The sequence below is a fragment of the Cannabis sativa genome, chromosome 6 (genome assembly GCF_029168945.1).
Source record: "Cannabis sativa cultivar Pink pepper isolate KNU-18-1 chromosome 6, ASM2916894v1, whole genome shotgun sequence".
In the NCBI taxonomy this organism is placed as follows: Eukaryota; Viridiplantae; Streptophyta; class Magnoliopsida; order Rosales; family Cannabaceae; genus Cannabis; species Cannabis sativa.
This window is the reverse complement of record NC_083606.1, coordinates 20,276,201-20,303,102: the sequence shown is the minus strand read 5'-3', so window position 1 is coordinate 20,303,102 and position 26,902 is coordinate 20,276,201. Positions and strand designations below refer to the sequence as shown.

Below are 26,902 nucleotides of genomic sequence, written 5' to 3'. Positions count from 1 at the left end.
AGGCAAGCTACTGAATAGCATAAATAACAGTATAATAAATTATTTAAAAAGCTATAAATAATTTCATAATTAATCAAAAACAACTACTAATTTCCAAATTAACTAAGCGGGCTTTACACTCTCTCTCTCTCTCTCTCTCTCTCTCTCTCTCTCTCTCTCTCTCTCTCTCTCTCTCTCTCTCTCTCTCTCTCTCTCTCTCTCTCTCTCTCTCTCTCTCTCTCTCTCTCTCTCTCTCTCTCTCTCTCTCTCTCTCTCTCTCTCTCTCTCTCTCTCTCTCTCTCTCTCTCTCTCTCTCTCGATGCAGCGACCTAACCCACGGCGCCGTCGCCGACGACCACCGTGCCAGGCGCACGCCGTTGCTGAGGCGCCCCCGACCCAGGTAAGTCGATCTCCTCTCTCTCTCTCAACCCTCTTCTCTCAGCCCTCTTTTCTGTCTCTCTCTCATCCATCTTCTCTCGATGATGATGATGATGCAGGTCCAGGTCCGCCGTCGACGAGGACCACCGAGCATTGACGAGGACACCGAGCCATTGGCCGAGGACCACTGAGCCCTATTCTCTTTGCCCGATACCCCCTTTCTCTCATTTAGGGTTTTCAAAATTTTTCTTTGCAATCTTGTTAATAGATCTGTGTATGTGTTTTTGGACTGAAATTTTGTATATATATGTGTGTTTGTTTATTTGTTGGGTGGTGTTTTGTTTTGATTTTTTTTTGTTGTGATTTGAATTTAAAAATAGGCAGTGGTGGTGGTTTTGGCACCAGTAGGTGGTGGTGATTTTAGAAATGGTGGGTGGTGGTTTCGGTGGTTGTGAATGGTGGTGGTGGTGGTGGGCGTGGTGGATGATGGTGGTGGTGGTGGTGATATTTTTGAAGAGGAGTGATGGTGGTGTTAAGATAGAGAAAGATAGAGAGAAAGAGATGAATGAGTTACAGAGAGAGAGACAGAAAAAGAAAGAAAAGGAAAAAAAAATTATTTTATTTATTTATATATATTTTTTAATTTTAAATTAATTTTTTAATTTTTTTTAAATAAGTTTTTACGTGGACCAATAAAATTGTGTCACGTGTATATTGTGTCCACGTGGACAAGCCAACCTAGCACTTAACAGGTAAATTTGGACGGAAAGGGTAAATTGCTAACTGTTTCGTGGTTTTGGGGGTTTACCCGCAGAAATTTGGGTTGTGGGGGTTTAACGAAAGCAAAAGGAAAGTATTGGGGGTTTTGCCGCCATTACCCTTTCAGATATTTAAGTCTCTATTCTGCAAATGCATCGTAGCGAACAATGTGTGGTTCTTCATTTTGGCTAACTTGACAGATGGCCTCTCTAAGTTTGGCTAACTCGAGATTCTTGGCCCCATCTCACCAATTCTTGGCTGGCTCACCAATTCTTTGCCCCATCTCTCCAGTTTAATATCGAAGACCAGATCCTACCGTGGTGCTCCATGTTAGCTATTCCTTCAATACGAGGCGCCAGTGGAGGGTCATCCCTAGGCAGTAGAGGTTGGCCATTAAGACCAACTAGGTTGGTAATGTCCACCTGACTAGTTGTGGTGGCTAGGTTTGTGGTGCCTGTCAAGATGGCAGGGTTGGCCACATTTGTTGGGTTTGTAGAGATTCTAGTTATGACTAGAACACAAACATCAAGATCTGTCGTCATAGGGTCTTGAGGATGACCCGATGAGACAAAAGTTGTAGCCAAATTTCTCCTTGTTTTAAATTATGGCATTTGATCAGATAAATTAACAACTCTCTCTCAATGAAAGCACTAAACTATTGACCTTAGATTTGGCCACTGACAGTGGAAGTCTATTTCATGTTGATACTTGCCACGTGCTATACAATAAGAATAGAAAAGTAAATGAGACATAAGATACTATAGAGGTCGACCCCCTTAGTTAGTAGGTAATGTCCTACTCCCCTTTTGGTTGTATTCATACCAGAGATAGTACTACTCATATCACAAGTGTTGTGGAATTTGTAGTAGCTCTCTTAAGATTACAATGTATGAATAAAGTAGGCAAGTATCAAGTGAGAGAGAGCCTTCGAGGCATGTAGGAGAGAGGAGAAGAGAGAGTTAAGGTTTTAGACTTAGAGTTGAGAGGATAGGGAGCTTAAAGGCTTAATGTCTTAGGGCTTAAGACTTAATGTCTTAGGGCTTAAGACTTAATAACATAGACTTTTTAGGTTTAGGTAATGCTCTTTATATAGTAGAGCTTACATGCCTAATATCCCTTAGAAATAGGTAATAAAGCTATTATTTACATAATTAATTAATAAAATATAAATGATAAATTACCCATCAAAAGTAGATATTTTCCCTCTATTTTTGTGGGCATTCAAGGCCAAAATCGTTGCTTGAATTGTTATCCATGAATGAGAGATGCACATAAAAATCCTACCAGGCCAAAGGTTGGCCGGTGATGCACCTACAGGATGCAGGCTGGCCGACAATACAATGCCTGCAGGTTAAAGATTGGCCAGCCATGTTCCTGCCATGGACTGACAAGCTAAGTTTCTGCCAGCTTTGTTAAGAGTTGGCCAGGTCTTTGCATGTGTTGGCCAGCCTTAGTAGCTGATGGCCAACCTTTGTGATGGTCAGCCTTGGTGATGGGAAACTTTGGTGATGGACAACCTTGGTAGGTTGAGGCCAACCTTTGTAGCTAGAGGCCAACCTTTGTAGGTGGAATCTAGCCCTTGAATACCTTTTCCTTGTAGAGGGCAGACTTCGTTGGTCAAACGGACTCTTCCTTTGTCTAAAAGTCACCTTGTAGTTGGCCAGCTTGTGCCCAAGCCCTAGACAGCCATATAAGCTCATCTCTGCTAGCCTATATGCTCCCCTTGGCCAGCCAGACATGGTGGTACAGCTCCTTGACAACTCACTTAACTCGTTTCGCTTGCTGCTTTACAGTTTTGCCATACATTGTAAGGCGATTTGTCCTACTATTGGTGTGACTACATTTTATGTGTACTTGGTCTTAGCTTACATGGACATGCCACGTTCAGTGGACAAAAGTTAGGGATTACAGATGAGATATACCGCTCAAAAGTCTTTTTTATTTTAATTAGCTAAAGATTAGAACAGATCATGTAATAGCTCTTTATAATTCAATAAATGTACGTTACTTCAGTAACAATGCATACCGACCAATAAATGAATAAAGATTAATTATTGTTCAATTTTTTTTAATTTAATATTTCTATTAAAAAATTATAGCAAGTCATACCTAACATCCATGCAAAAAGGTTCGCTTAGACTTAAGAGTCGAATAGACAAATAAGAAACTTGTTGATTTGAAGTGACCAAGAGTCAAAAGTCTGCTCAGTCACTTGGGTGCACCTACACCAACATCGGTAGAAAGAAAAAAATGATAAAATTCAAGGACAAAATTGAAAAGCCAAATATATTCATATTAAGATAAAGAAGCAGAATAAATCAAGGCTTAAAAGCTACCCAGGCATCTATTTGTCTTAAGAAAAACATAAATAAAAGTAAACCAAGTTTAAAAGTTGCTTGGTAGGCCACGTTATCCTAGGCTCTTCATGATGAGCAACCAAAGTTTCTGAATTCTAGACGATAAAAGAAAGATTAGATTTCATATTTTCCTCATAAGTTGTCTTGACAGATTTTTCTGCCTCATCCTCAGCTTTCCTCATCTCGCAATACTCGAGCATGTCTTCACAAATGTCATCTTCAAGATAGCCAAAGTTAGCCTCGAGGTTAGATTTCTAGAATTCATAAAACAGTTCTGCAATGATTTCTTCATGATACTCAACATCTTTAGTATGTGCCTCCCGCTCAGCAACCAATGCTTCCTCAAGAGCAATATTCTCCTTCAAAGAGGATTCATCTTTTTGCTTAAGAGCCTTGGTCAACTCCTTAATCTTAGCCTCCTGGTTTTGAAGAAGTTTTTAGAGTCCTTCCATCACATCAGTGAGCTCCTGTACTCTTTTGGACTCCTACTCCAGGTCCTCCTCTTGCTTAGTAGTGGACGACATATCCTCAATTCGCTGCTTTAAGACTTTGATCATTTTATCCACAACAATGAGTTGCTTGTTCATTTCACTAAGTCGAATGCTCTTCTGGTCAGCATCACCTTTGGCCTCCTCCAAGGCCTTCTTCAGATCATTGGTGAACATGCTGGTTTTGAGAGTTGCTTACTTAGCTAGGGAGTAAGCATAAGCCAGATTCATATTAGACTACAAAAAGAAACAATAAAGCAAGTTAACCTATCTATATGACATAATCCGTATAAAAAATTTAAATTGTTGACCCAACCTTGTTATTTCTTTCCAAACTCCACCAACCAAGAGTTCCACTAGCATATCCACAGCAATAGAGAGCTACTCATATATCTCGGTCATTAAACGATCTTGGTAAAAACTACCCATTTCCTTAGCCTTTTTGGTTATAGGTTGCACAGCAGGTGGAGTGACATTTGGCTTAGGAAGGTTGTGCCATTAAGCGTTGGTCGCATTAGTCCAAAACGAGCCCTTAAAAGATATTGGATCTTTTGCCTAAGATGTCAGAGGTAGAGTCTTAGAGAACTTCTTAGTCATAAGGGAAGAGTCGAGGATGTTTATGGTTATAACCACTAACTCTTCTTAGCATCCAGGCGGGGTGTCTGCGAACTCAGAGCAATGCTAACCAGAGTAATATCTCCTAACCTTGGCTACTTAATAGGTAACTTCTGGCTAGAACTATCACTGACCTCCCTCTTTAGCATACCTTCTGACTTGTTTGACATAGCTGCCCAGAAGAAAATACTTGGTAAATATTTAAATAAGTAAAGAGTAAACAAGATTAATTATTGGAAAAGCTACACTTAACTTTAGGAGGAGCACCCTCACGAACAAGTAAAGATGGGGCATCCTCATTGGAGGAGTCTCCTTGGTCTGGCTCCTCAACTATCGCCTTTCCTTTTCCAGCAACCACTTGAGCAGTTGTGAATAATATGTCATACATAGAAATCCCATACAGTTTTATTTTATCATGCATCTTATAGTAGAAACATGATATAGGATTGTCCTATGTGTTTATGTGTTTACCTTTGTTTTCAAAACTGAAAGCATGTAAACTGGCTAAGATTAATTTAGAATTAACTTGGTAACTTAAAATTAACTTATTAATTTCAAATATTTTTAAATTAAGAATTAAAGAGTAAATTCATATTTGATAATTATGACTAAAAATTTATTTATAATTCAAGGCTTATATTATAAATAAATTAATCATAATTATTAAAGTAGTAAATATGTATTAATTATAGAAATTAATAAAACAAACACATTAACCTAAAATAGTGAGTGGGAGAAGGAGTACATCTCAATGTAACCGACAATCTCTATTGGTCAACACCAAAGAAGTATAGTCTAGCTTCGAGACGACTTAGATTTTGTCCCCCTAAGGAATCAATCAATTATCAAAGAGTTTTTTCGTACAATAACTTAAACAAGATTTTATGTATTTTACTTGTATGCGCTCATGCATCACGTTTAGAGTAATTGTAAAATGATAATTATTATTCTTGTATAATCATTGTGTCACTTTATTTCATACATGCCTACCATGCCAAATCCCCTTACTACTTTACTAGGACTTGAGAAGCTGAATGGTAATAACTTTCATAAATAGAAATCGAATAAAAATTTAATGTTAGTTTGTGATAATCACAAATTTTTTCTAACTGAGGTGCACCTTGAGGAGCCCACTGGTAATGCTCGAAAAATGATCAGGGAAGATATGATGCTTCGATTCAATCAAACAACAAGGCCAAATGTTTCATGCTTGTAAGCATGGACGATGTTCCACCTAAGACGCATGAAGATATGGAGAATGCATCTCAAATATTAAATTCTCTACAAGCCATGTTTGGGTAGCAGTCTAATCAAACAAGACATGATGCTAGTCGTAGCTACATGAATTGTAAGATGAATAAGGCTGTCCCTGTAAGAACTCATGTATTGCACATGATTGAATTAATGCATAAGGCAGAGACACGTGAGGCTATCATTGACAAGAGGACTCAAATGAGTATGATACTTGAGTTGTTATCTCCTTGCTTCAAAGCTTTCATCACAAACTATGTGATGAATAAGCTAGAGTTCAACATGACTCAATTGTTGAACGAGGTGACCGTGTTTGAAAACCTTAACAAGGATAAGTCCAGGAAAGGTGAATCAAACATTGTTGAAGCAAAATCCAACTCTCCTTCTTCTTCTGATAAGAAAAGGAAGTGGAATTATAACATAACAGCGGAGGCAAGCCCATAGGCAAGAAGTCGCCCAAGGCCAAGAAGAACAAAGCCAGCGCTAAGACTCATCGACAAAACAAGTGTCAGCATACACCCGCTGGCACGATCCATGATCAACCCAACCTTCCGAATATTTTTAGTACTGAACAAGGTTTACCAATCTCTCTCCAATGCCTTAATCTCAAATAACATGGCATCAACTCTCCTCTTCATGTCCATAAGAGGAGCATGTCTTTTAAAATGGTCGTCTTTTTTCAAGGTAATATGTCATGATGGGAGAACGGGAGTATAGATATACTCTTGATGGTAAAGGCCGCAATTGCTCTTTCTAATATTTTTTATGAATGGGCTCAATTGGTGGAAGTGGTAAAAGCTTTCTTCTTTGTGAATTAGACTTCTTTTTTAAATCCCAAAGAAAATTTATTCCTTGACATTATTCATGGCCATTCCAGCAAGAAAAAAAATACCTTATTCACACTTCCCTTTCCCACCATGGTAAAGTAGTTTCCACGACTTGAATCACTTTTTATCCAAGGACCATACATGTGAACTGCCTTCCCAACCATAAGAATCACACAAGCCTTAGCAGCCTTAGGAGGAGCATGACAGATATCACTTGCTTGAACTAACCTTCAACAGTTGAAACACAAATATGGATGTTTTTCATACTTGAACTAAATTCAAGATTTCAGTTATGAGATTTTTATTATCCATAAGAAAATGCTCATTATTTATTAGCTAATAAGAAAAAATGGATCACCCGTGTTTCTTTTTTTTTTCCTTAAAAGGAACCACTCAATTTTAGGGGATAAAAATCATAAAATCATATCATACATGTATTTAACTTGATTATTAAACAAATAAAATATATTACAATACCAATGACGTAAACCCCAAAACTATTAAATTATTATACATGCGAGTACTTTGATTTCTTTCTTTAAATTTGAAGACAAATAAAAACCTTATCTATATGATTTAAGAATGGCTCCACAAAAAGTGCATATGATAGCTCTCCAAGATTTCCAATAAAAGGGAACATAACAGAACCTTGTCTCAGTCCTCATATCGGCGACACTGGCCCCAGCGCCGCACCGGGAGCAAGTTCCAGCGGCTGGCTTGCTTCTCTTTATCTTCCTTGTCTGATCCACCAGAAAACAAAAACAAACCATTTGTTGTAATGCTATAACACTCTAGGCACTCCAGGTCCTCTATCAAATTCGATGAATACTCTTTTCTTGACTTTATTAATCCATTTATTTATTGTGATAAATGCTTTACTTAGTGTAGAAGTCTGACTCAAAATTGGGTTGATGTATAACCTTTTCTCTATATGGCGTTTATATGTATATAACGAGAGCATTTAAACATCAAGTAGTTAACGGGTAGATGTGGGGTTAGATTGTTGACACGTGTTTAGGTTTTCTAGAAGAAGTTGTTGTCGTACTAGTGTAATAAAAAATTATAAATAAATGTGTTATTTAATAACATTTTTATTTTCTAATTTTTTTATCGAAAATTAAAATAAAATTTTAAAAATAAAAATGTGTTCTGTAATTAATTTTATTTTTTCAATTTTAAAAACAGAAAATAAACGTGTGTTATGTAAAGTTCATTTTTATTTTTCTTTATTTTATTTAAGTTAGGTCTAGATTCGGGGTCGAATTCAGGTTCGGGACAGAGGCTGAGTCAGTGCCCGGGCTGTGGGGTGGGGGGGGGGGGGGGGGTTGGGGAATGGGGTTGGGTTTGGGTTTGGTTGGAGTCTAAAATATTGCTTAAGAAAAAAAAACTGTTTAAAAAATATTGAAAGTGACTTTTTTTATTTTTAAAATTTTGATTCTTAATTAAAAAATTGAAAAGTGAAAACAGTTTTATAGAACATGTTTTTGAAAAATATTTTCACTTTTTTAATTTCAAAAATAAAAAACTGATTAAAAAAGTTTTACCAAACGCCACGATAATTAATTGAATGATGTTTTTTTTATTAAATATTATTCATGTATTTGTTAGAGGACTTTACCAACTTGGCAATTCATGGTAGGGTAATGTTTATTGTATGTGTGGAAAAAAGTTAAGATATTTCAAATTTTCTTTTTGTATTTTATTTATTTATCTATTTATTAGTAATGAATGTTTCTTTTTGTGTTGATCATCTCCACCACTTGGGGAAGATAATTGGGTTATTATGACAGTAATAATATAATATATCATTGGTAAAAATAATTAAAATTAAAAAGTATTTTGTGTATGAGCATTATTATTTGTAGTTATATAAAATAAATATATTATATTATACATTTATTTTATATAACTACAAATTAAATTGACAATTTAAATAAATGTATATATTTACATTATTCTAAGTAAATTTATTACATAAATATTTAAAAATTATTCTAAGTGTTCAAGAGTTATCAAAACATAGAAAAAATAAAAAAAAAAAATATTCTTATATACATGTGTTCTAGTCATCACCGTGAACCACTGCAAGCAAGTTTGCTAACAACTCTCGCTCTAATGGTCATAAATCTTTTTTATTTTTGCATCGTATCGAGTCTGTCCCAAAAAGTATTGTTAAAATTACATAAAAATATTTTTATTAGTATATATATTAGATTGTTTGATAATATAATAAATAATATCTAATAATTAGAACTTACAACTCTTTTTTCAATTATGAACATTTGACGATCTCACATAAAAATCACATTCTTAATTTTTAGGTTGTTTTATGAAAACTACTAGCAAGTAGCACGGTTGACACGGTAGCAAGCAGCACAGTTTTAGACAAAAAAAACCTAGTCCGAATAACTTGAAGAGCCAAGCATTGCCTGTTCGGAAGAAGTTAACATGCAACATGCCCATATGGATGAGTTCAATTGTAACCTACCTCAAAACAGGAGCACTCCCAAATGATAAAAATAAAGCCTGCAAAATGATAAGGAAAAGCTACACGGTACCAAATCCTAGACGGAGTGATGTATAGACGCAGATTTTCTCGACCCCTCCTAAGGTGTGTTAATAAGGAGGAAGTTGCATAGTTCTTTACTAAGACCATGAAGGATTTTGTAGAAGTCACACTCGCAGCAAAATGTATCTTCAAAGATACTTAGGCAACAGTATTTTTGGCTGACAATTATGGAAGATTCTCTCGCTCAAGTTAAAAAGTGCAATAGTGCCAAAAGTTTACAAAAATACCCCGAGCTCCTCCAAATGAGCTGACTCAAATGCAATGTCCTTCGTCATTTTCCATCTAGGGAGTTAATATGATCAGAAATTTTCCAAAAGGAAAAAGTTGAGTTCAATATGTAGTTGTAGTGATCGACTACTTAACAACATGGACGGAGGCCGAGCCGTTAGCTATAATAACCTCCAAAAAGGTCTCAGATTTTGTGGTGAAAAACTTATTTGCCAATATGGACTCCCTCGAAGCATGGGATTGTCAAAAGCTTCATTGTAGTAGCCTACCCCCTAGCAAATGAACAGGTCAAAGCAATGAACAAGACCCTCAGACACACATTAAAAATGTCTCGAGAAAGCAAAAGGAAATTAGCCTAAAGAATTACTTGAGGTGCTTTGGTTGCATAGAATAGAACTACTTAAAGGATGACCACTGGTCAAAGTCCCTTTGCAATGACATATGGGTATGAAGCAATGTTGTTCGTCAAACTAGAATTGTCATCTAATAGAAAAGCAACATTCAACGAGGTTATCAACCATAGTCTCTTTGTTGAATCCTTAGACCTAGTTGAAAAAATGGGACCAATCTAATCAAAGATTACAAGCCTACCAGCTAAAGGTTGCCATATACTTCAATAAGAAAATTAGGAAAAGAAAGGTTGTTGAACCTCAACATAAAAGATAATGCTATAGGTGTGTTATGCTATAGCTGGCAAGGACTGTAAGCTGGCTTAAAGTGTGGGTCTCTCTTTGAAGCTTTCCTCATTGTTTGCTTTGTCCGCATCATTATTCTACGCTTGGAAAAAAGTTTAGGTTCAATTTTTGGCTGAGCAACGGTTACAGTTTACTCAGCAACGACAGTTCCCTTAGAAGATATGGTTGCACGACCTTTACGCAGAGTGTCAACAATACTGGGCTAGACTCTGTACGTCCAAAAAGTAGGCAAATAACGCCTCTAACCTTTCTTTAACTCTCAGATGAAGCGTTTGTATCCTTCTCCACATATTAGGTTGGGGTACCAGTGATGTTGCACCTCAGGCTCTAGGGATAGCGTTGTTAACTACTTATCTCCCCAGGCTTCAAAACTAGAGTTTGACAGATCATCGTTGGATGATGATGAACTTGCACAGAGCCGATGATAATCTTCATATAAAATTTGTAGTAAGTCTTGGTCAATATGGTGTCTGCCTCTCCAAAAATTACTAGGGTTCATCTACAAAAGATGGGAGACAGGAAAGTGAGAGTTTGATGGAGTGAAAGATCGATGAAAAACAAATTTTAGATCAGATCAGATTCAGGATAAAAAGAAAGGGTTTCATTCAAAAATGGAATTCCCAAACCTAGAAGTTCAAAACTTTGAGAGGTACCTGAAAATCTTTAGAGTCTCATGAACGAGTGGAAATCAATGATTACGTAAAAATCGATACGTAGTCAGAGAATTAGAAGTTATAATTAAATGTTTGTTAAAGTTACAAGCCCTAATATCATCTATTCTACGATCAGTCAAGAACAGTTTAAGAATAGATAAAGTTGTGGCAAGAAACCCAAAAAATAATTCGTACATTCAATGGCCATTCCATAAAGTAAAGGGAAAAGTAACTTACTCGCTATTCGTAGCTTTATTGATCTGCTAAAAGGGTAGCATCAATGGATTTCCCAGCAACCTTCTTCGAAGATCTGAGCGACAAATATGAAGAATTTTTTTGGTCTGATTCTTTTAGAATGAAAATGGCTAAAAAGGTTCCCACGAAGGATTAAACCCCTTTTATAAGCACCTAAAAGAGTAAAGTAATTTGAAATTTGAGTTTTCCCCCAAAAAGTGTAAGTTCAAGTACTCATTACAAAGGACAAGACGTCACGCATGCTGCACTCCTCAACCGTCAGTGCGTGATTCGAGGAACAATTTTGAAGAGGCATTTAATGCCTCATATACCAAAGAGACTCTAAATCAAAGTCACGTCGGATCAACTTCAACAGTCAGGACACGCGTCACCCATTTGGACAAGCTTCCAAGCTGAATGAAGTCCACATGCGACCAAGAAGGTCCCACGCAGACTTTGGGGGAAAATGTTATCTTATTTTTTCTACTCTTATGTGGCATCTACTTCGATGACACGTGTCTTGCATTTTCCACCGTGGGTAGATGGTTTTACTCCTAGCAGCCCACAAGAATTGATATGAAGGTCCAAGTTGTTCTTACATAGCAGGATGTCTGGATAGAGTCATCAAATGACATCTGACTAGCTCGATTGTGTGATCAACTCTCATGCACTAGCCAAGAAATGTGAGTTGTCAATTTCAGCAGTGATCGATGATATCTCTAAGCTTGCATGACCCGAAGTAATCTGTACTTTCATGAGATTGATTCGTACCTTCAGAGAATAAAGGCAATCAGCCTGAACTTGCCCAATTCTTTTATTGTAATTATAGAAACATATTAATTTCCTATTTATTTCTTATACATTAAGGGAAACCATTCCTATATAATGAGCCCCTATAAAATTGTAATCTCACCTCACTATTGCGGGACACGAATTGTATTAGAGAGAACACTTAAGAGAGAAATAGTGATCTAAGAGAGAATTACTTAAAGATCCATTGTCAGAGCTTTAGAGAGAGAATACGTTGTTCTTTGTCTCATAAGTTAATACAATCTACAGGGGAGTGGACTATTACCACTATCACAGGGTTGAACCTCTAAAAATTCTGGTATTTTTTTTATTTACAGTTCTTTGCTTTCTATTATTTATTTTATCTAATCGCTTTAATTAAGACTCAATGTTCTTACCTAGAAGCAAGGTTAACAATATAGTAGACCAGAAATTGGAACGAAGAGAAAAGAGAACGTGATTTTTTTTTTTTTGAGTTTTTGAGTATTTGAAGGTTTTGTCTCTTCCTTAAATCCTAATACATATGAAGGGTCCACGCTACCATAAATAAATTATTTTTTTTTTATTTTTACATTAAATTAGCTTTCTTCCAATTATGTTACTACAAGTAATTTATTTATTCCTCTATGTAAATATTTAAATTATTTTTCTTGTAAGCAATTTGTTTCTCTTCTTTACTGAGGTCCACGTACATGCCACAACTTTTACTAATAGTTATTGACATTCCATGGTTTTAAATATTCTCTCTACTTCAACATCCTCACATAATATAATAAAGTGAATATTACTCATTTGTTTTTATAAAAGACTTATTATTATTATATTATTTTTTTAATAACAACATCTTTATTCTATTGAAACTATCATATTTTATTGTTATCTTTTTATCTTTCTCAAGTATTTATTAGTAATCTAATAAATATTTACTTTCATTTTTTTTTTATCTTTTTATCTTATTAATTATTTTTTAAAATTAATAAATATTTACCTATTTTTTACTCTACATATAATTAAATAACTAATATTTTTTCCTATAATATATATTTATATAAATATCAAAATATATATATAATTACACTTCTAATATAATATTACATATTACAGATGTTCAATATATCTCTCTAATATCTTCTGTCATAATTTTTTGTCATATTATTTTAAGTATTTATTTAGTTGCTTTTAAATTTATTTTATGTTGTTATTGTAGATTTTTGCCTAATTTTTTTATTTTATTTATAAAAATGGCATTTTCTTCTTTTTTATTTTATTCTTTTAAATGTACTACAAATTTTTTTTTTTATGAATTAGAGAATTATATTGCACAAAACCATTTACATCCTAGGAGCACTTCACAATTAGAAGCCTCAATTAATACATCTATACATACTTTGTATTTACACTATTACAAATCATAAAACCATTCTCTATCTTTACATTTCAATTTTTTTGGGCAAAACCATGATAATTCGGCTTTTAACTCTCCATTTCAAGTTCTCCATTAGCCTGCTGCAACTCGGCAGCTCTCCCTGCCAAATATACTTATTCCGAGCCTCCCATATACAGTATACTAACCCTGCAATGACAGCAGGCAGCACATTCTTCTTGAATCTACTCACCTTCACTCTTCCAATCCACCTTATAATCATAGGCAGATTTGATGCTGAAGCTCTCCAATTCAGCCAACATTTGGCTTCTCTAAGGCATTGGACAGCAAAAGGACATTGAAAAAATAGATGTTGTGTGCTCTCCTTTTGTGTGTTACATAACATACAACATTCCTCCACTTGTAATCCAAACTTCACAAGTCTATCCCTTGTCTTTAACCTATTCAACATTGCCAACCATAGTATAACACTATGCTTTGGGACATTTAGTCTTGCCCAAACATCATGGCTCCAAGAAACCTGATTTGTACTCGGTTTAAACAGAGAATAACCAGCTGAGATAGAATATTTCTGTACCTAGAACATAGCAGGGTCTTGCTTTGTTTTTGAGAGTGTCCTTGAGAGCTACAAGCTTCTTCCAATACCAACTAGAGTGAATGGAAGCCGAGTAGTCCCACCCGCCCTCACTCTTAATGTACACACTTTGAACCCATCTTAGCCATAGGCTTTCTTGGTTGTTTGCAATAGCCCATATGTATTTGCATATAGCAGCCTTATTCCATTCTTCTACTCTTTTAATTCCTAATCCTCCATCTTTTCTCTGTTGGCAAACATCTCCCCAAGCCACAGCCCCTGCCCCATAGAAGGTAGCTTGACCTTTCCACAAAAAGGCTCTACAAATAGCCTCTATGTTCTTCAAGATCTTCTTAGGCATAATGATCATTTGGCTCCAATAAGCTTGAATGGCTATTAGTACTGAGTTGATGAGAGTTATTCGACCTGCAAAGGACAAATTTCTCAAACTCCAACTCTTGATACTAGCAGTCATCTTTTCAGCCAATAGTTCACATTCCTTCCCAGATATTTTTTTTTTTTTTGAGGAAATAGGAATTCCAAGATAGGTAAAAGGGAGTACCTGTTGTTGGAAACCTGAATTTTCCAACAACCATTGAACTTCTCTCCTAGACATGTTGCTGCAGTAGCAAGCTGTTTTGCTAGGATTCAGATTCAGGCCAGAAGTACTTGAAAATAATTTCAGTGCTTGTAACATGTATTTGATGCTCCTCGCATGTCCATTACAAAATAACAGAGCATCATCCATAAATGCTAGGTGATTAAGTTTTAACTTCAAGCAGCCACTATGAAATTTAAAGTCATCCTTTTCCCCAATCCATCTCATTAGCCTAGACAAATATTCCATACCTAGGACAAACAGAAGAGGACACATAGGATCACCTTGCCTAAGCCCCCTCTTAGATTCAAAGAATCCGTGCAAGGATCCATTGAACATAAGAGAAAACTTAGGAGTTCGAACACAATTCATAATAAGTTGAATGAAGTTCTTAGGGAACTTGAGTCCCTCTAGCATTTCTTCAATAAATTCCCACTCTACAGTATCATATGCTTTTGAAGATCAAGCTTAATCATGCAACTTGGTTTATTAGCTTTCCTTCCATAATGTCTCTCTAACGCCCTGAACCTCAGGAACGCCACGTGTGTGCTTTTATAATCTTATTATCAATAATCTATTAGTTTAGGAAAAGTGTGGTTTAATTCAAAAAAAAAAAACATATTATCTTTAATTAAATTTAAAATAGAAACTTTAGTTCAAAATACTGTCGTAATATAGGGATCCCCTGCTAATAAAATTCTCTTACAACCAATTAGAAAACCATTAATACAAGAGTAGGTTATACATCCAATCATAGAAAAACGGGTGATCCTGCTTCCTGGAAGCCAAGACAATACGATTGATATGTACATTGCTGGGAGACCTCTGACTCATGGCCAAACAGAACCGCTAATCTTCTTACCTGCATCATGAAGCACCCGTGAGTTATAATGACTCAGCAAGAAAGCTATTAGACAAAAGAAAATTATGGAAAGTGATAGTAGATTTCTTTTCAACAGATTATTCATACCAGTAGATTGCACTCTTTCAACGTATATTTACAATTCAACGTCTATACGAGCAACTCATTACAAAATTAAGAGTATTTATATACATAATCAACAATCTCAGCATTTCATAAAACACCTTACTCATGCATTATCATAAATATTCATTTTCAATGCTTCATAAAGCACCCTACTTCACACATTAGCATATCCACACAATTTCAGTGCTTCATAAAGCACTCCAATCATACATCATTACAACCTATTTTCTTACATCCCTAAGCCACTGAGACTGTAAGAAAAATGACCAATTTCATAAGCAATATAACATTTATTCAATCCTACCTTAACAAAAATGTATTCAATTACAACTCATCACATAATAACAGTCTTGATCGTTCCACAACTTCATAACCACATAATTTAGGTACTTCATGAAGTACCCCTACCACTCGTTAACCACGAGCTGTATATGTCACTAATGTTGTCCGATACAACAAACGATAAGTAAGAAACCTATCCGCGGTTTCAGGAGTAATTACTCATAGCGGTAATAACCGTTTATTTTTCTCGATCATAATCGAGCCACAATGATAATAATCGTTTCATAATACTTCCCTCGATTATAATCGAGTCAAACGATAATAATCGTTTCATAATATTTCCTCGATCATAATCGAGTCAAACGATAATAATCGTTTCATAATATTTTCCTCGATCATAATCGAGTCAAACGATAATAATCGTTTCATAATATTTCCCTCGATCATAATCGAGTCAAAACATACACTTATCGGAATCTCGATCATAATCGAGACTATCACAATTATAATTGTTAACTACAAACGGCATATAGTACTTTTCTTACCTCAATCCAGAGATTAAACGTGCATGCCGACCTAAGTGGAAAACAAAGCTTGACGACTCCGGGCCCTTAAACCTTAAAGAATCCTTGGACTAGGTTAAATACTGCTAAAGCTTGAGAATTGGTGAAGAATTTCCCTCCCTTGTAGCTGCTGATCATTGGTTCAAAGGGGAGAAGAAGAAGGGAAATGGTGTTATGCCATTTCTTAGTTTTTTCGTTTTTCCTTCAAAATGAATTAAACCTAAGCATATAACATAAATTTGTATTTATTTATTTTCTTTCTCAGCCCAAAAGTCACACTAAAGACAAGAATAATAATTCTAAGAAAAGACTAAATTGCCTTCAAAACCTTAAAGCCTAAAAATCCACCGTAGGGGTATTTTGGTCATTACAAATAATCCGCCAAATTGACAACTTAAAATTCTAAACTAGTCCGGTGTAATTTCAATTCAATTTGATTCATCTTTTATTATCGTGACTTTTTTGACCTCCCCGTCAAGTTCCACAGTTCTAGGCCCAAAAATATTTTATTCAAATTATGGTATCTACGATACCCACATATTCCAATACAATCTCCGTAATTAATAAATTACGCTTTATTATTCATTAATTCATATTTCCCTAATCATCTCATGATTAGCTTAAGTAGGATTATAATCTTACTCTAATACCCACATAATCACATATTTAATAAAATATTTCCAATTAAAATATCAATATATTTTTCGGGATATTACAGTCTCACCAAGTCCTGACAAATCATAATGTTATGCCCAATATATCTTCCTTTAATAAAACCACCTTGGGAAGGAGAGATTATTTCAGGCAAGATATTTTTGATTCTAGAACTCAAGAGCTTAGTTGCAATTTTATAAATAACATTACAACAAGCAATTGGTCTAAAATCATTAATAGTGTTTGGACATTTCACCTTAGGCACCAAGGTAATTATTGTAGAATTGATTTCTTTTAAAATGTTACCTGAGCCAAGGAAAGATAAGACTGCATTGGTGACCTCCTCCCCAATGATCTCCAAGTTATCCTGGAAAAAATAGCTCGAGAATCCATTTGGACAAGGAGATTTTGCCCCAGCAATGCTGAAAAATAGCTGCCTTCACATCATCTTTAGTAAATTCTTTACTCAGCATCTCTTTATGTTCAGCAGATAAATAAGGGCAAATAGAAAGCACTCTTGTATTAATCTTCCTTCTATTGTCAATCTTAGTGGCAAGCAGCTCCTTGTAGTACTCAAGGAAGGCTGTTGTTATTTGGTTAGGCTCATGAGTTCTGCTCCTGTCCCTTTGTTCAATAGACAGAATTCGATTAGCTCTTATTCTCTGCTTGATACTCGACTGAAAGAAAGCAGTGTTCCAATCCCCATCTTGTAACCAAGCAATTTTAGCTTTTTGTTGGAGGAAGGATGAATAATTTTTCTGAGCCACAACCAGTTTATCCTGAGCCTCTTTTTCTTTTCCAGTAAATTCTGTGTTCAATGGCTGCTGGTGAACTTTCGATTGCCAGTCATCCACTTCCTGCTTCAGCATCATAACCGTATGTTGCAGGTTGTTAAAGCCCTCCTTATTAATTTCCTTCAAACTAGCCTTGAAATGCTTGATCTTTGTAACCACTTGAAACATAAGAGATCCCAGAATTTTTTTCTTCCAACAATCCTTACGACAGCCATCATATCCTGAATGGGATTTCCATATTCGAAAATATTTAAAAGGCTTTCTACCCGAGGCACTAATAGGATGGAGTGAAAGAACACCCAGAGAGTGATCAAAAAGTCCTTCATTCATGTAAACTACCTCAGCATGATCATACTTGTTTAACCAAGATTGGTTGGCCAACATCCTATCAATCTTGGAAAAAATTCTATCATCCCCATGTTGCTTGTTAGACCAAGTGAAGTAGTTCCCACTAGTCTTAATGTCTTCCAATTGACAATGAGTTACACAATTCAAGAAAGCCGAATCTGGATAGTACTTCACCTTATTCCCAATCCTCTCTTCTTTAGCTGATATGTCATTAAAATCTTCCATGAGACACCAATTCTCACTTGTATTTACTTCCTCTAAACTCTTCCAAAGTAAACCCCTCTCATTTCTATTATTTGAAGCATAAATCACTGTTATGAAGCTTGAAAACAATCCATCTATTGTTGACACTTTTAGATGCATAATTTGACTTGTGAATCTAATAATATCAACAGCAAACCTTGGAGGATTCCAAGCAATCACAATCTTCCCCCACGGATGCCAAACAATATTAGATGAAAAACACCAACCTTCAAAAACATTTGAGTACAAGGCTCCAAGCTTTGAAGCCTTTACTCTTGTCTCGAGGAGCCCAACAAAATCAACTTTCTGTACATCAATAAATTGCTTTATTAAGTACTGTTTCTGCTGATTGTTGGCCCCTCGGACATTCCAACAAAGCATCTTATCTATTGAGAAAGGAGGGTACTCCCCCCTCCTCTGTGTTAGCATTGTTCATCTCTACATTCTCCCTACTGTTTTCCACTGTATTCTCCTCACTTTCAAGCACCCGAAATGAATTTTTGATCACTGTAGCTGCTATCTTCCTTGCATTTTCCCCATATTGTCCGAGCAGTAGTGACCTTAGTAAACCCATCTTCATCCACCTGCTGCTTCCCCCTATGATCTTTTTTAACAATCCATTCCTTTTTTCCACCATTGTTCTTCCTACACTCAGCTGCTACATGTCTCAAACCAGAACAGTAAGTGCATGTGGTCGGCTTCCACTCATATTTCACTCCAATGGAGGTATTGAATCCATGTTCATCCTCAAACTCCAACAAGTCTGGCAACATCTGGTCCATATTAACTTCAAGAAGGCTTTGAGGATAGCTCAATTGTTCCCTCTCTCTAGTTATAGCATCCACCATTATTGGTTTCCCCATTTGGCCAACTATTTTAAACAAGGACTTTTCCCCCCAATACTTAATTTCTAAGCCCTCTAACTGAAACCAAATTGGAACACTATGCACATCTTCTTTGCTGAAATTAGTATTAGGATCCCATGGTTTCATAATAACCAGCCTTCGATTAAAGAAGATAAAACCCCCATTCTGCACCTGATCTCTATACTCCATATTGTCAAATCTGATTATGAATATACCATAACAAAGTATCTTAACCTTGTCTACTTTATCACCCCAAACTCTCTTTGCAAACCCCTCAATTATCTGCAATTTGAACCCAACACATACCACAATTGAAGGTTGCCAAAACAACACCTCATCTTCTATATCCTCTAATGTAATTTTCACCTTTACTATATGTTCTTCACTCTTAAAAGAACTATCCAGATTCCTCATCACTGAACCAGATCGAAGAACAGGGGGAATGGAGGACTTACCTTGCTTAACGACACTGTTACATTGCTCATTCGCCCTTAAGAAGTGTGCAAAGTCACTTCGAATCTCATCTTGCCTCTGAATCTCCTTTAATGAAGCTCCCAGGGACAGAGGTTGAAGATCAAGACCAGAGTCTTTGTCGAACACCTCTTCCTCCGAAATCTCCAATTCCAGAATTTCATCCTTTTCAGCAATCGAACAGTCCAGCACCTCATCAGTTTCAACACGTCCAACTTTCTTCTTCCCTCTCTTGCTAGCAGATCGAGACTTTCCTTGAATTCCAGATCTCGTTTTCGCCATAGCCCCAGCTTCTCAGCTGCGAGAGCAAGAACACGAGAAAAGTCGATTTCACTGTAGTTATAGTAGAATAATTGTTGCAAAATTATTTTTCTTACAAAACTATTTTAAGTAAAAATATATTAAAGTAATTTTCTTAAATTTTTTTATAGAATTAATTTATTTTAAATTTTTACATATATAAGTATGCATCTTTGAGCACTTAAAGCAACTCTTAACTAACTTATTGCTAATTCCTAGCAATTTAAGTGAATACAAAATATTAGTAATTTAAAATATTAAATTAAATTATGTTAAATGGGTATATGTTAATGTACAATTCTTTCACCGTTGTGATTCAATTTTCTGAGATTATTTATGTATGTGTTGTTTTAATTTATTTTTTAACTTGACGTAATATCATGATGCCTAATTAATTTTTACATTAAAATGAAATTGTTATCGTGTTGTTTATTCGTTGTTATTAAGTTGTTTAACCAAGAGAAAAATAGCATATATTTTTTTTTTTTTGGGGTACAATTAGTGTACAAGTCTTTTGTAATTGATTTTAAATTTATGTTATAGATTATTGGTATTTTTTTCTTTCTTGGAATTTTTTTTCATGCCTATTTAATTTGCATATTAGAATGAAGTTCTTATTCAATTATTTATTTGTTGTTATTAAGTTGTTTAACCAAGAGAAGATTAATATACTATATACATGTTTTTTTTATTTGTGTGTTGTTTTTTTTTATATTTTTTAAGTTGATGCAATGTGTTTATGCCTAATTAATTTTTAGTTTAAAGTAGATTGTTATTGAGTTGTTTATTCGTTGTTATTTAGTTGTTCAACTAAGAGAAAATAAGTATATGTTTAGTTTTTTATTGGTAAATATATTTTTGAGTTGGTGTGTAAATATTTTGTAGATGCTTTTAAATTTATTTTATAGATTATTATTTTTTTATTTTTTTATTTTTAGAGTTGATGCAACCTGTAAAGTTATTTTGATACTTATTTAATTTACATATTATGATAAAGTTGTTATAAAGTTGTTTGTTGATTGTTATTTAGTTGTTCAAATAAAAGAAAAATAAAATTATATATATATGTTTAGTTTTTTATGGTACATATATTAAGATTGTTGTTGTGTCATGTTATTTATTTATTTATTTATTTTTGGGTACTTTAGATTATCGATACAATATCAAAGGAATCCAACTTAATGTATTAACCAAAAAAAATAATGATACTTAACTTAGAAATCAACTAAAAAAATATACAAATGTTTATTTTAATTTTGTTTAGGCAACTAAGTATAGGAATGAAACAACAACTCTACTATAATATGCAAATAAATCAGATATCAACATATTATTTCATCAAAACTTAAAAATAACCCCAAAACAACCTTCCAAAAAAATAAAATAAAACTTGAAAATAACTACAAATTACTCGTATATCAACTTATTATATTAACATTGTAGTTTTTTAAATGGTGACTTTTACTTGTTTTTTTAATTTTTTTTTTTGTTTTGTTTCTTTCGAGTTGCCTACACTATTTGTTGATGTCTAATTGATTTTCATATGTACATAGTGTTGTTATGCAATTATTTTTTAGTTCTTATTAAGATTTTTTTTTGAATAATTAAGTTATTTTATCAATACATAAATGAGTATATAATTATTTGTTTATGGTATTACTTTTAATTTTTAAGATTATTTATGTGTTGTTTATAAGTTTGTTTTGAGTTGACATAATTTGTTGGTACCCAATTTATTTTTAGGGATAATTACATAAGATACTATTTTTTGTAAAAAAATTACATTTTTCCGTTTAAAGAATTTTTTTTTTATATTTTTACGGTTTTTCATACAAACAACAAGAAAACTACATAAAAGTAACATGAAAATAATATTTAAATAACATCAAATAACAACAAAAAATGACATGCAGATAACAAAAAATCAACAACAAATTAATAATAAAAAGACTGTATTTTCGGTAAATAAAATCATAAAAATCTTAAAAATATTTAAAATTCCGTGAAATTGTATTTTTGTAATTTTTTTTTTTTGTTGTTTTTGTATTTGTGAAATTATCCCTTATTTTTATTTTACAATTGAGTTATTGTCTAGTTGTCATTGTTATTTAATTGTTTAGCTTAAAAAAATAATATATATTTAATTTTTTATGCATATACATATTTTATAATTTAAAATATATTTTATTTTATATATTCTTTTGTAGATTTCATTTAGTCACCTTGCTTTATTAATTTTTTATTAAAGATTTAGAATAATAAAAGTGTTGGTCATATAAATAAAAAATTGTTGGTTATATATTGCTATTCTATTTTTTCTTCTTTATTTCTTGTGATTAACACACCTCTTCATTAACAATATGTTCGTATTTTTTGAAAAAAAAAAAAAGAAACTTCTTTTGTATAAAAGTTTAAATATGCATATGTATCCGTATAAATGTAAATATTAGGTCTTTTCTGTATATTTGAGAAAAAATCCCAATTATTATTGGAGTGGTGTGTAAAGAGTGGAAAAAATATTTTGGGTTTGAAATATAATTACTAGTATAGACATGGCATTCTTGGCACCATACCACCAAGTCATTAAAAACAAAATTGAAGCGCGGACTACACAAGAAAGTTTCTACCGTATAGTCAACTGCTACAAATTTGGAAGGTAAATATTAACCCAAATTTTAACGAAGATGACATGGTAAGTATGATGACATGTGGCACAAAAATATCAAGACTAAGTTAACATGGAATATGTAAAGTCACGACTATTACTATTGTTCACAATTGTTAAATTTAACGGTCACCCCTCCCCCTAGCGTAAGCAAGGTGGCTACCCTCAAGGGAGGGTGGATAAATACTCTGACAATGAGTTAAAGGATCACCACACCCCAAGGGTGAGGGGTTAGTCTAGGGGTACATCCCTTACCCCCTACACCCTTATGGGCCAAGTATCACACTCTAGCTACACATGGCATCGTTGAAGCAAGTATGTCATCCTAGTATCAAGACTACACACAACATGAAGAGTGAGAGTAAGTGGTTTTGGAGTACCACCCCGAAGTAAATGACTCTTACCCCCTAATAAAGCTAAATGTTTGGGTCATATCCCAGGAGGTATCCTCACCGTAACCACCTCATTCAAGATTCAAATCCTGTAAAAAGCTCAATAGTAGTTGCAACCCACAAAAATAGTGGTATATTACCACAAGAATCAAATTTCAACCACCTCCAAAAATCAAGGAGATGGTTGAAATATTTCTGTAATAATCGCGTCTCCTCAAGCAAGAAGCACCGGCTCTTCCCCAATATAAGGCGTCACCCATGACCTGGGAAGGAGATCCAAAAATCAACACTTAAAGAGCAAAAACTCTGCCATTTTTATTCATTGCATTCAAAAGCTTCTTCTTGATTTTGGAACTCCGATTAATAAAATACAAGGGCAGTAGACTATTACTAACATCTAGAGCCGAACCTCTTTAATCACTGGTGTTCATTATTAGCATTTATTACAACTTTAGTTAATTTCTCATTTGTTATGACTTCGCGTTGATTAGCTAAAAATCTAGTTAATACTTCTCCTATTGAAAGCTTTTTAAAATTAAAAAAAATAAATACACGAGAATCATTAAGTACATGAATATCAAAGCAAAATGGAACTAAAACCACTTGGAAAGATGAAGAAGAAAAAAGGTAATAACTAACGAAAACTAACGAAAGATGAAAAAGGTAATAACTTCCTACACTCCAAAACTAAAGGACAACATCGAAATAGCACTGAACAAAGCCTTTGTTCTAGGTGGAGGCTGCTGCTTCTTCTTCTGATGAAGTAGTTGTTGTGGTTGTTGTTGGCCTTGGATAATATTTAGCAGGCCTAAACATTTCCAAATATTTTGGGACCCATTTTTAAGACCTTAACTTCGCAATACGTTCGATCCGTACATTGGAGTGTAAGAGCATAATATAATCCTCCAGTCATCTCATACATCACATTTATAATCTCCCTAAGCTCCAAATTAGCACCCTAATCATCACAAACAAATTAAAATTTATTCATTTCAATATATAAATAATAAGTAAGCAAAGAAAACAAAGCTACCTCGAGTTTGTTATATTCGACAATTGCTAAATTAGCTGCTTCAATAGTATATTTACAACAAGAATTGCCCAAAGATTTTTTGATACCAGTTCCTTTTGTGTTGATTAGGAAGGTAATCAACATGAAAACCCTATAAACATTAAAAGAATTAATATTAGATGTAATTAATGTACAATTGGAGAAAGAGAGAAAGTATAAGTAAGAATAAGAATACATACATCAGTTTCAAGTTGTTTGTTCACAATGGCCCAGTCTTGTTCATATTCATCTTCTGCTTCTTCATCGGATGAATCTGAAACTGGTAGGCTAGCTTTAAGTTCCCTAATAATAATAAGTAGAACAAGAATATTATTAGATCAAATTAATATTATACATAAAAAGAGAAAGAGAGAAAAGCAATTAAATATAAGAAACAACAACAACAATAATAATAATTATACCTTGCTCTCGTTATCCTTTCATCTTCAAAAATAATAAAATCGTTTTCATCTTCATCTTGAGAGTCATAATCATCATCATCTAACAAACATTTACCATTCCTAATTTCTTTAACCACCTCTGCCATCTCTGCCATTACATTATCAGATTAGACAAACAAATTAAGTAAACCTAAACTAATACTTATTAGGATAGATGCTATTGATTATTCCCACAAATTAAAGCATTACAATATATTTTTCGATCTAAACTCAAAACAAAAAACAATCAGAACATGCACCTCAATCAAACTAAAATTGGAGATTCACGGAAGAAGAATATCAACCTCAATCAAAATCAAAATATTAACGAAGAACAAATTGAAAGAAAAAGAAGAAATGAACATTTTTATCTGACTTCTCTTCTCTTCCGTTTGTTTTGTTTGGGGTTTTATATATAGAGAGAGATAAAGATAGGCGTTTTATTGGGGTTTTTTCTATTTTGGGTTAAAATTACCTTAAATATACATTTATACTACCATAAGCAAAAATAAACATTTATATTGTTTATTAATTTCAAATATACTATTTTCAAAGTTTCTTATTTACAAAAATACACTTGAAAACTCCCCCAGATGCGCAAGGAGATGTGTGGCACACATGTGGCTATGTGGGCGAGTGAGACTCACACGCGAGTGAGGGACAAAGCATTCATACTTGCCTGACGCTCACAAACTGTAGCGTCAGAACGCAGCAGTGGTTGCCACGTGGCGAATTCGGACAAAATGAATTTTAACGTATAAGGCTTCTTTTCTCATTGCAAAACAACTAAACAACAACTAGAAAACAACTTAACCATAGCATATAAATCAATTAAAGTTTATCATATTATGCAAACAAAAATAAATTTATAAGATAAAAACTTCAAAAAATACAATACTGAAATAACTTAATAGCAACGAATAAACAACACGATAACAATTTTATTTTAATATAAAAATTAATTGAGCATCAACACTTACGCCAACTTAAAAAATAAAATAAAAACAACACACAAATAAAAAATATATATATACATTTATTTCTCTTAGTTAAACAACTAAATAACAACAAAAAATAACTGCATAAACTCCACTACAATATGCAAATTACATAGGCATAAAAATAACTCTAAAAAAGTAAAAAACATCACTAATGTATAAAATAAAATAAACATGTGTATATATTCATTTTTATTTGGTTGAATAACTAAAAAACAACAAATAAATAACTGCATAACAACTTACTATAATATGCAAGTTAAATAGGCATGAAAACAACTTCATAAATTACATAAGATCTAAGGAAAAAAAATACACAAATAATCTATAAAATAAATTTAAAAACAACTACATAACACTTGTACACCAACTTAAAAATATATCTACACATTAAAAAAATAAATATATACTACTTTTTCTTTTTGTTAAACACCCTAATAGCAACGAATGAACAACACAGTAATAATTTTATTTTAACATAAAAATCAATTGTACATCAACTAATAGTGTATAAAATATGAAAGAAACCAACAAACAACAAAAAGTATGAACCATGAAAAACTAAAATACATAAACTATTTTTCTCTTGATTGAACAATTATATATGAAAAAATAAAATAACTAGATAACAACTTCATATTAATATGTAAATTAATTAATTAACAACGCATTGCATTAACTAAAAAGAAATTCAAAAATTACTGATAAATAATTTTTAAGAAAAAAGTAAAAGAAACTACAATATACTAGTGCATCAACTTAAAAAAATTATATACCCATAAAAAAGTAAACATATATTCATTTAATTTTTTTTACGTAGTTAAACAACTAAATAACAACGAGCAGATAATTAGATAACAACTCTATTCTAATATGAAAAGTTATTAGACATCAACATGTGGTGTTAACTAAAAACACAAATAATCTTAGAAAAATAACACAACAACAATCTTTATATATGTTTCTATGTAAAATTAAACATATATATATATATTTAGTTTTTCTTAATTGAACAACTAAATAACAATAAATAAGTAAATATATAATAACTCCACTGTAACAGAATATTTAAATAGCATCATAAAATAATTTCAAATACACTGCTCAATCATTAATTCATGTATAGTGGCTTCAACTTTCTTAAAAGACTTTGAAACATTTTCTTGTACACTTTCAATGTTTGCAACTCAGTTCATTCTACCAAAGGAATAGAAATGAACAACAAGTCTATTCTGATCAACTTTGAAGTTCATCATCACTAGAAATTAAGTCCTGCAGCAGTTAAAACAACATCAAAACAACATTAAACAAACTATAAAACAACTTTCTGCTATGATTTTTTTTTCAAATGAATGAACAACAATCAGAGAACATTTCAAACAAGACAAATTAAAAAAGCAAATTATAAACCTTGACAATATTTTTCTTTGAAAGCTTCAACTTGTCAACAACGTCAGAGGTCTTATCAT

At 33.4% G+C, this 26,902-nt stretch overlaps 4 protein-coding genes and 1 long non-coding RNA gene across 5 annotated transcripts; 1 reads left to right on the top strand and 4 right to left on the bottom strand.

Moving 5' to 3' along the window:
• The first annotated feature begins 5,917 nt into the window (after nucleotides 1-5,917).
• LOC115695149 (uncharacterized) lies at nucleotides 5,918-6,271 on the top strand. The gene has a single exon (XM_030622239.1). The coding sequence runs from the start codon at nucleotides 5,918-5,920 to the stop codon at nucleotides 6,269-6,271; it is 354 nt and encodes a 117-aa protein (XP_030478099.1).
• A 796-nt stretch (nucleotides 6,272-7,067) lies between these two features.
• Nucleotides 7,068-7,573, bottom strand: LOC115724733 (uncharacterized). Its single transcript, XM_030654068.2, has one exon. It carries the CDS (start codon nucleotides 7,422-7,424, stop codon nucleotides 7,218-7,220), a length of 207 nt encoding a protein of 68 aa, XP_030509928.1. The 5' UTR covers nucleotides 7,425-7,573; the 3' UTR covers nucleotides 7,068-7,217.
• A 5,722-nt stretch (nucleotides 7,574-13,295) lies between these two features.
• LOC115695150 (uncharacterized) lies at nucleotides 13,296-14,795 on the bottom strand. Its single transcript, XM_030622240.1, has 3 exons — nucleotides 13,791-14,795; nucleotides 13,439-13,517; nucleotides 13,296-13,348 (listed from the first exon to the last, which is right to left on the bottom strand). Exons 1-3 carry the CDS (start codon nucleotides 14,793-14,795, stop codon nucleotides 13,296-13,298), a joined length of 1,137 nt encoding a protein of 378 aa, XP_030478100.1.
• A 2,432-nt stretch (nucleotides 14,796-17,227) lies between these two features.
• Nucleotides 17,228-18,679, bottom strand: LOC115695151 (uncharacterized). Its single transcript, XM_030622241.1, has one exon. The coding sequence runs from the start codon at nucleotides 18,677-18,679 to the stop codon at nucleotides 17,228-17,230; it is 1,452 nt and encodes a 483-aa protein (XP_030478101.1).
• Nucleotides 18,680-23,354: 4,675 nt separating this feature from the next.
• Nucleotides 23,355-25,889, bottom strand: LOC115725772 (uncharacterized). Its single transcript, XR_009688322.1, has 5 exons — nucleotides 24,696-25,889; nucleotides 24,418-24,544; nucleotides 24,196-24,298; nucleotides 23,978-24,107; nucleotides 23,355-23,902 (listed from the first exon to the last, which is right to left on the bottom strand). It is a non-coding gene; the product is annotated as an uncharacterized LOC115725772 (long non-coding RNA).
• Between the last annotated feature and the right edge of the window lie 1,013 nt (nucleotides 25,890-26,902).